Genomic DNA, 10,261 nt, shown 5'->3' on the forward strand with positions numbered 1-10,261 from the left:
ATCGATCGATCGATTGATTCATCTCGGGGGACATCCCGTTGCGCTTAACAAACAAACATCCTTTCGATATGTCACAAATATAAATACCCGACTAACGCAACACGTGGCGTAACTAACAGGCTGAAGCTAACATGTAATACTGACGTTCTTTAGAATAGAATAGAAATAGAAAGCCTTTATTGTCTTTGCATAGTAGCTACACAATGAGATTAGGAACACAATGAGATTAGGGATCTTTAATCCTGATGTTTCTGTAAACGGGCGTCGCCATTTGGCTTCGTCTGATTACGTCTTTGATTTATCTAAACCCGCTTTAAATCTAAATAACGCTGCTCTGCTGTTGAACTGATGACTGGGCTTGTCCCGTGAGGGGTTGCCACGGTAACCCTGTCACCCTGTCTTTTGCGTCGTCCTCCCCAACACCAGCCGCTCTCATGTCCCCCCTCCCTACGTCCATGTCTCTTCTCCTGGGTCGTCCTCTAGTCCTGTTCCCTGGCAGCTCCATCCTCAGCATCCTTCTACCGATACAGTCCCCGTCTCTCCTCTGGACATGGTCCAAACCATCAGAGTCTGTACCTCTTAGTGTCTCATGTCTAGTCCTGTCCAACCCGGTCCCTCCCTAACCTCAGCATCTTTTAAACTGAACTAATGTATGAACTGAATGTCATCGGGTTTTTAGACTGGGAGCAATTAAATATTTCTAGCCCGAAACTCTGCGTCTTGATTTTAACTTCAGGACAGAACCCGGGACCGGGAGCCCGTGCCCCCCCCCCCCCCCCAGACCCACAGGTGCTGTGTGGCACCTCAAAACAAATATTCACACACATTTAAAATGTCAGTGTTCGACTTTAACACGTGTTGACATTTCCGTCACGCTTCTAAAGATGCCGTGAGTAAATCCGCGTGTGTGAATATTCATGTCACGTCATAAACGGCCCACAGATGGCGCCGTGGTGCGTTCAAGTAACCCACGCAAAAAGCATCTGTGGAGGACATTATACAGGATGCGCTCATTTAGATGTTATTTATGGAGGATATCAGTGACGTCACTTATCACTTAGGCTAAAATATATTTCTTAAATTGTTTGGTGCCGTCCGTCCGTCCGTCCGTCCGTGGATCCTGATGAGGATGGTTCCAGTCCTCAGGGTCGTCAGTTTAATGGTGCCAGTTTGACATGCGCATCACCGCTGTGACATCATCGCTGTGACATCATCGCTGTGACATCACCGCCCCGTTCTGTGTAGCGCCACTCTGAGACCTTTGCTCCAGTTTTAAACCTGCAGCCTGTTTAATCCGACGTGCGTTCGTCTCTCTGCTGCTTTTTATTGATCCGTCTGGTCGACCCTGCGACGGGACGAGAAGCTGACTCGTGGACGGATGCGGCCTTCGCCTTTATGTGCGTGAAATAACGGGCAGCCGTTATAGATCCTGCCTCGGGCCTCGCTTCACGGAACGAGGAGATGTCGCTGGAGAGCAACGATCGATGAGACGGTCGATGAGAATCGGATCGTGTGATCCGAGGCGGCGGCGCCGGCTGCTTTCTAACGGGCCTCTGAATCATTTCTGAGATGATGATGACGCTATTATAGTCTGTTCCAGAAACTATTCTCCACGTCGAGGGTAAAAACTATCTTGTCTATGAATCTTCATTTTCCTGGTCACCATGGCGATGGGAGACAACCCTGGCAACCTGATTGGTTGCCTGAAAGCGACAGTGGCGCTTGTTTGTCATCTGGATGAATTTCCACAAATGGCAACGACTCATTGACGCGCAACATTTAAGAACCCGACGGAAACTCGACGCTCTACGGGCGAGTCGACACTGAGGATTGTGGGTCGTCGTGAACGCCGGCTCCTCCACGTCGGCGCGGGAGCCGAGCTGAGGGTCGTCTAAAGGTCGTCTAAAGGTCAGTTAATGAAAGACATTCGTTAGGCTCCAGGAAACGGATCAAAGCCTCGTCTGAAAGGCAGACCAGGCTCGTCCACGCAGCAGTTACAGATTCCCAATCAATCAATAACCAATCGCTGTCAATATGAAGGACGGACAGCAAAACAAAGACGGCCTGATGATGGGATTCTCGTCTGAACCAGTGGGACCATGCCGCTACTGGGAGGGCGTGTTGATGCCGCCGTCTTTAATATCTCTATTTGGGGGGGGGGGCGGTGTTTGTGACCCCCGGAAGTCACGGTGGGAAAGCAAAATGGATCATAGTCCTCCTCCACCTCCTCTCTCCTTGCATCATGTCATCCTTTCTCCATGTTTCTCTCATCGTTCTACATCCCCCCCCCCCCCATCACCACAGGTTGGTGCACTTAATGTCTGTCGTGTTGAATGGAAATACGCTGATGGTGGAGGAGAGGAGAGGAGAGGAGAGGAGAGGAGAGGGCATTTTTTAAGGGAGGGAGGGGAAGATCTCAGCTGAGGGGGGGGGGGGGGGGGGGGGGTTGGAGAGAAGGGAACTGATCGTTGCTGCTCTCCTCCTCCCTCTCTCCTCTCCTCTCTCTCTCCTCTATCTCCTCTCTCCTCCTCTCTCTCCCCCCCTCATTGCTCCACATCACCAGCGATGCTGTTCTGACCAGACTCCGCCGAAGAGGCTTCACCGACGGCAGCAGAGAGGGCTGCTGCTCCTCCTCCTCCTCCTCCTCCTCCTACAGACGCACTCCGATCACGAACGCCCTCAGCTGAGCGAGGAGCCAGAGGAGGATCCAGGAGGAACGCTTGAGAGGAGCTCCATCTGAAGGCGGCCGCCTCGAGGTCTCCTCCTTCTCCAGCGCTGCCGCAGGTGAGCAGCGTCTTAACGTCACGTCTCGTTGCAGCTCGCCGGATCCGAGTCACGCCGGATCCGAGTCACGGATTTTTGATGGCTGTGAGGATGAGGATGATGAGGATGTTAGAGTAAAGCGAGAGGCTGCGCTGCGTTCAGGCTCACGGGAGGAAACGGCGACGTCCATCAGCTCCTCTGCAGCACAATAAAGACGCTGCAGCTGATCAAAGTTTAACGGGGGGGGGGGCGGATCCCACGCCCCCAAACAACAACAACAACACACACACTGTTGTTGTTGTTGTTGTTGTGGCGCTGAGCTGCTTCACCTTTAATGTCTATGATGACACGCTGGTTGTTCAGAGAGCAGGTAGAGCAGATATAAAACGATGCCGCCTGATTTCCGTCGACTCCTCTGATTGACTCCTCGTCTGGCGCCTCCTCGACTCGCTCCCACGCGGGCTGACTTACCTGGAGCAGGATCGTGCTGTGATCATGGCAACCAGCCAGGCTGATGCAAGGAGCGCAGCGTTTCATCTTCCCTCCTCTTCCCTTCCACTCGGATCAATCACCGATAATCTAGATACAAACGCAGCGGAACAAACCGATCGGCACCTGCAGCGTTCCTGACCTTTTAAATCGCACCAATGAGGGTTTGATAATGGCGGGCCGGCGCCTGCAGCTCCTCTGCAGCCCCCCCCCGGGGGCTACAAAGCGACGGGTGATCGGATCCCTCCTGTCGTTTTCCAGTGCCGGATTCCTCCGGGAATGTTCTGCGGACGGAGAGGTGTGGCCTGAGCAGGATGAGCATCCAGGACAAATGGGTCACCCTGACCCCGGCCGAGTTCGCCCTGCTGCAGGAATACACCCAGTGTGAGTATCGGAGGTGTGTGTGTGTGTGTGTGTTAGCGATGCGCTAACGACCGGATTTCAGTCGTGGAATAAAACATCTTTCATTTGGAGCGCAGCGTCGATGACATCACAGATACTCCATCGATTGTTAGCAAGGAAGGTCCCGGGAGGTTTTAATCGCCTGCTGCAGAACCGTCCAGAACCGTCCAGAACCGCCCAGAACCGCCCAGAACCGCTCAGAACCGCTCACATCCAGCGGTTTACGCTAGCTCTTTTGCTTGCTAATCCGTCGCTAACCCATTTACAGTCGACTCAAAGGCAGCGCTCAGGCTTGTTCCAGTCGATCGGGCCTTGGTGGGGGGGGCGCTCTGCTCATTTACCCCTGGTGGTGCAGTTATGGCTCGGAATGATTCATTCGCTGCCCGACGAACGGCTCCCCCTGGAGGCCTGGAGTTTGTTACGCCCCGAGATGTTGACTCATTTAATCGTTTGAAACGGTATCAGGGACGGCCTTAAAGTGTGCCACCCACGCGTAGCGTCGGATGCAGGTTGAACGCCGCAGTGAATCGTTTGTAGGAGGACCGACGAGTCAAAAGGAGGCGTCCAACTCCTCCGAGCTGTCCCTGCAGAATCGGACTCTTCATCAGCGTCAAACATCTTAGCTGCTGCTTTTGTTGTGCTGTGTTGTAAAGAGCGCCTTTCACCAGCGAGCAGCCCTACCGGCGTTCCGTGGAGGGGACCCCCCCCCCGGTCCCCTGTCGGCTCTATGCCCTGGACCCCCCCCCCCCCCCCCGTCGCCTCTCTGCATGTCGATAATGGCGTTTTAATGACTCGAGACATAATTTCATCAAAAGCTGCATGTACTCATTAAACCTGTGTATAAATTAGAGACAAGACAGTTAGTATGAAGCGCTAGCTTTTACAGCCATGCTAACGAGTAGCGACCGGCTAGTGTTTACAGCTAACCGGGCCCTCGGGCGAGATAATGGATGCCCTGTCGACTGGTGTAGCGTTAAAACCTGGCATCGCCACCACTGAGAAATGAATTTGCAATGGCTGCTGTTTCATCGCCGCCCCCCCCCCTGAGTGAGTGCCCCATATTAAACTCTGTCAGCCATGTTGTTGATGCATTTTAATATCGAATGCATGTGAGAAGAGAGGCTGCATTTCAAAAGATCGATCAAATCAGACGGTTAGATTAACCCGTCCTCCGTGTTTGTCCTCAGACTCCAGCAAGAAGCTGAAGGATGTCCTGCAGGAGTTCCATGGAGACGGCGTTTTGGCTAAATACAACCCAGAGGAGGTGCGTCTGCGCCAATAGGAGGCCCGAATGACTCGAAGCGCTTTGTTCCTTCTCTTTAAAACAAACATACTTTCATTAATAGGCATTAATTAATGAATAAATATAATCGTTTGCAGCCGATTCCACTTAAATATCTTAAAATATGTGTCTATTTTTATGCATTTTAAAAGTCATGACTGCAGTATGTTGGTTTCTTCCTTCTTACAACGCTGCGTGTTTAGAAGCAGGAGATCCTCAGCCAGGTAATCAATTCCATCGTCTCATTGCTGCTGTGTTTGTTCGCATTGCATGCACAACAGCTGATAGATCAGGAGGCGTCTTTGCCACGAATTTTAAGACAAAACACGATCTTTTCTTAAACTTACCTGCTTTTTGCTTTTGCAGCGAAGAAGCTTGTCAGCATTAACTTAAACTCTTCATGCGCTTCTTTTTTTTTTACGCATCGGGGATTTGCAGGAATGCGGTTATTCTGTTGATGGATGTGAGTGGTGAAGCTTAATGTGAGAATAATGAACGGTGGGGAACTCAAACCCTGAAAGCTGAATTCAAATGATTTACGTAGATCTTCTCCACCCACGGAAGAAATTAAAAAAAGTAGCTTCTGGGTGCAAAAATCTCAGCTTGGTGAAACTCACGACAAAATGTCCGGTTAGGAAATAATCTGCATTTCCCACGATGATCAGCGCGCTCTTATTCCGCCGTTGTGTTTCAGGAGATTGACTTCGAGGGCTTCACGGTCTTCATGCAGACGTTCCTGGAGACCGAACTCCCTGAGGAGTTCTGCCAGCACCTCTTCTTGTCGTTTAGCAACAAGGGATCCAAACCCAGTCCTTCATCCTCTGACAAACCCAGAGTCTCTGGTAAGTGTAGCAGGAAACGTACACCCTAACAAGTATCAGGTATAAATACCCATGTCCAGCTTTTGTCCAAAACGATCCAACTTTTGTCCTGGACGATCCAGCTCTTGTCCTAGACGATCCAGCTCTTGTCCTAGACGATCCAGCTCTTGTCCTAGACAATCCAGTTTTTGTCCTAGACGATCCCGCTCTTGTCCTAGACGATCCAGCTTTTGTCCTAGACGATCCAGCTTTTGTCCTAGACGATCCAGCTCTTGTCCTAGACGATCCAGCTCTTGTCCTAGACGATCCAGCTCTTGTCCTAGACGATCCAGCTTTTGTCCTAGACAATCCAGTTTTTGTCCTAGACGATCCCGCTCTTGTCCTAGACGATCCAGCTTTTGTCCTAGACGATCCAGCTTTTGTCCTAGACAATCCAGCTCTTGTCCTAGACGATCCAGCTTTTGTCCTAGACGATCCAGCTCTTGTCCTAGACGATCCAGCTCTTGTCCTAGACGATCCAGCTCTTGTCCTAGACGATCCAGCTCTTGTCCTAGACGATCCAGCTCTTGTCCTAGACGATCCAGCTTTTGTCCTAGACGATCCCGCTCTTGTCCTAGACAATCCCGCTCTTGTCCTAGACAATCCAGCTCTTGTCCTAGACGATCCAGCTTTTGTCCTAGACAATCCAGCTCTTGTCCAGTGAGCCGTCCCAAGCCTATTTTATTTATGTAGAACCAGAATAATTTGTGTTTCTGCTCCGTGCCGTTCCATAAAGGATTCCCTGCCAAGTCCAGCCGAATGGCGGTCGGTGCAGAGCCTGCCAATCGTCCTGGCAACGCTTCTGTTTGTTTACAGCGTTTCTACTTGTATCTCATCCTGCTGCGATAATGAGTTACTGATATTAAAAAGAGGCGTCAGGCCAGTGTCGACCCGCCGCTTCCCCCGCTGTCTGAGTGGAATGATAAAGGCTGATATTTACATGTCAGGTACGGTAATGATTAACGATCAGGTGATTGGTCAAATGAAAGAAAATATTTGGCAGCATGATCGATGGTTTTGGTTCTTTTTCAAGTATCCTCTCAAGTGAAAAAAGTATTTTGTGACAGTAAATGATGAGTCTTTGATGTTTTATTAATCATCATTAAGAAATGCATTCGTCTGGATGACAATTGAAGATAATTTAATGAAGGGAATTCTGAAATAGTGAACTTTTTTTTTTTGCGACTACAAAACAAATGACTGGAATTATTGTCTGACTTTTCTTTTAATCTTACTTTCCTATTTATTTATTACGATTTTTTCCGGGACAGACAAGTGAAGTAAGAGAAGCTAATTCTTTACTGATCTGTGATAATTAGTCAGAGATAATGTAATCTGAGGGCCGACACTGGTGGCGGCGGCTGATGATGCTGCTGATCAAATGATGAACTTGAATCTGAGAAGACTTGCATTACTGCTGGACTGAAAGTCGATACAGTTAGCAGCGATTATAATACTTTTAGCAACAAAACATAACCCATTCCCATCCCAACAACGTGCCTTGGAAATGGAGGGAATTCCCGGAATAGATGGGAATTCCATATCCTGCTGTGCGTTTACTCAACAATGGGGCTGCACGACATTTAGCTTTATTGATTATACTTCACTGGACGGAACAAAAGAACAGGAGGAAGATTTGACCTTTTGTGTTCCTGCAGGTCTGAAGCTGATCAAAAGCAGCTCGACCCCCCTGAAGACCCCCGTCCCGCCCCGGCCTCTGGACATGGTGCAGCTGAAGGACATCGTGTGCTACCTCTCGTTACTGGAGGGAGGGCGTCCCGAGGACAAGCTGGAGTGTAAGCCCCGCCCCAGCTTTATTATTGGCGCCTCTTTCAAGGCTGTTGGCCTTTTAATTCGTCGGGTTGATTAAGCTCATGTTCCAGTTAGCCTCCGTCACACCTGAATGCGTTAGCATCGTCGCTAACACCTGGGGTTACCTCAGCGGTCCATGTCAGGGTGGCGGCTGTGGGAAAGTTCTAACCGGGTTCCTCGGGTTCAGGTGAGGTCGGGTTAGATGGAATGAGACCTATAAGTATGTATATATATATATATTGATTGTTGCCTCGGCAACGCCGTCTAATAGTCCTGCGTCATCATTTATTGATAATGTTATGTATCGTATCTGGAAAGCAGGATTTTGTTCTGCGTTGCTGCGGTTCTCATTCACCTGCTGAATAATTGAGTAGAGCAGCTCATTCAGGCCAGAGATTAAATAATTCATCCGACGCAGCCTCCGTGTGACGTCATCGATTAGGCTTTCCACCCTCACTGCTGCTGTTATTTGGCTCCCTCTGCTGGGACGTGTGAGAACTGCTCCAGTAACTGGGATTTAAAGTTAGAAGAGAAATAAAGCAGGTGAAATAGTAGCGAAAAAATTAACAGACATTCAGACAAAAGATTTTAGAACGTTTCAAAAATGAGGAAGGAATTTAGAAGTAATTTGTGTTTATTAAATTAAACCAGTTTTACATGAATGAACGAAGTGACTGGTTTCCACTCGAATCGCACGAGTTCATTCATTTCAGTTCGTTTTTATTTATCGTTAAAACTCACTTCTGCCTTTATTACATCGTCGTCACAACAACAACAACAAACTGTCCCCTTTAAATAATTAAACATCTGAGTCAGACTTACTTCCTTTACTTCTAACCGGTTTCTACTTTAGACAGAACTTTATTCTCATCATCTTTTCCACTCTATGACATTTTTGCTGCCACTTTTGCTTCACCACAACCGCCTCCTCACGACACCTTCGACCTCGGCCCAACCCCGCCAGCGCCGGCCTCGCTGAGTCGCACCCAGAGCCGGAAGCCGGTAGTTAGCTCCTCGTTAGCCGCGGCCTGACGTCAGCATGGCGGCTGACGCCTCCACCTCCCTCACACCCAGGTGGGGGTCAGGTCGGAGGCTTTTAACGCATCTCTATGACGTGAGACGAAGAGCCAATCACAGCCGAGATGTTGGATTTGTCTGTTTCTATGGTGACTAAAGTTGCAGCGTTCAGATGGTTACGGCTGCTCTGGGTTGCTCTGGGTGTTAATGCTGAGGGTGGGGGCCGGTTTGGAGGGTGGGGGGGGTGGGGGGGGGCGTAGCTGCAGCTGACGCTCTGTTTCTGTCTCCACAGTTATGTTCCGCCTCTACGACACGGATGGAAACGGGTCCCTGGACAGCTCGGTAAACTCGTCTCTCTGTTTCTGCTCGGGTTGGGTTGGGTTTACGTTTCACTGATTCGGTTCGGATCCCGTCCCATTTTGAGCATCGCACTATTGGCCGGGAGCGGAGGGGCCCGGATCAAACACTGCGATTAACCCATCAGCCTCGGAGCTACTCCCATGCTGCCTTTGTTTTCCTCGGAGCGCCGACATTCCCACCCTGTCATTACACACACACACACACACACACGCACACACACACACCCACACACACACACACCCACACACACACACGCGGTGTTTGTGTGCCTGTGATGGCTGACTGTGCTCTGACAACAGGAGCTGGAGCACATCATCTCCCAGATGATGCATGTGGCCGAGTACCTGGAGTGGGACGTGACCGAGCTGAAACCAGTAAGAGGCCGTGGGAGCGACCAGTAACCCGCTGGGAGCCTCCAGTCTGAGAACACTCTGCTCGCTTCGCTCTGCAGATCCTGCAGGAGATGATGCAGGAGATCGACTACGACCAGGACGGCACCGTGTCGCTGGAGGAGTGGATCCAGGGAGGCATGACGACCATCCCGCTGCTGGTGCTGCTGGGCCTGGAAACGGTGAGAAAGGCTACACCGCCGACTAGTGGTCCAAAGCGCGCACTGCAGGCAAACAGCTGAAGCAGATGGAGTCCTCGTCTTCTTCGGCTGGTTAGCAGAATGCTGCAAAGCTGCTGGCTCTGTAAATCTATCTGCCTGTCCTCCAGGGGCGGGTCAATGTCTGATAGATACATTTATTTCACTAAAGTGTTTAGAACTAGTGAAATTATGTAAATCTATCTGCCTGTCCTCCAGGGGCGGATCAATGTCTGATAGATACATTTATTTCACTAAAGTGTTTAGAACTAGTGGAATTCTCATGCTTTAGTTCTGGTTTGAGACGCAACCCAACCTGCTCTGGCTTCCAGTTCATCGCTTTCACCACTAGATGGCGCTGCCAGACCAACATCAGCAGAAATCTGCAGCAGGGCTCTTTTTTTTTTATGAATGAATATTATGACGAAGCAAAAAGCAGTAAAGCCTCAGCGGATTTAGAGTACTCCCACAGGAGTACTGCAGTAATATACGAGAGTATCACCGATCGGTTTCTGTCGCTGCAGAACGTGAAAGACGACGGGCAGCACGTGTGGCGGCTGAAGCACTTCAACAAGCCGGCCTACTGCAACCTGTGCCTCAACATGCTGATCGGCCTGGGGAAGCAGGGGCTCTGCTGCTCGTGTGAGACGTCCACCGATCACACGCATTGATCTGTGCAGACGCAGGACG

At 50.2% G+C, this 10,261-nt stretch overlaps 1 protein-coding gene across 1 annotated transcript in view; it reads left to right on the forward strand.

Annotated features, from left to right (window-relative positions):
• Positions 1-3,566: 3,566 nt before the first annotated feature.
• Positions 3,567-10,261, forward strand: part of dgkb (diacylglycerol kinase, beta) — a 16,775-nt gene continuing 10,080 nt past the window's right edge. The window contains 9 exon segments of the mRNA XM_068757286.1: positions 3,567-3,636; positions 4,842-4,918; positions 5,140-5,160; positions 5,631-5,778; positions 7,455-7,592; positions 8,918-8,967; positions 9,285-9,359; positions 9,437-9,556; positions 10,096-10,213. Coding sequence (XP_068613387.1) covers positions 3,567-3,636; positions 4,842-4,918; positions 5,140-5,160; positions 5,631-5,778; positions 7,455-7,592; positions 8,918-8,967; positions 9,285-9,359; positions 9,437-9,556; positions 10,096-10,213 — 817 coding nt within the window.

Source organism: Brachionichthys hirsutus, chromosome 3, assembly GCF_040956055.1.
Source record: "Brachionichthys hirsutus isolate HB-005 chromosome 3, CSIRO-AGI_Bhir_v1, whole genome shotgun sequence".
Classification (NCBI taxonomy): domain Eukaryota; kingdom Metazoa; phylum Chordata; class Actinopteri; order Lophiiformes; family Brachionichthyidae; genus Brachionichthys; species Brachionichthys hirsutus.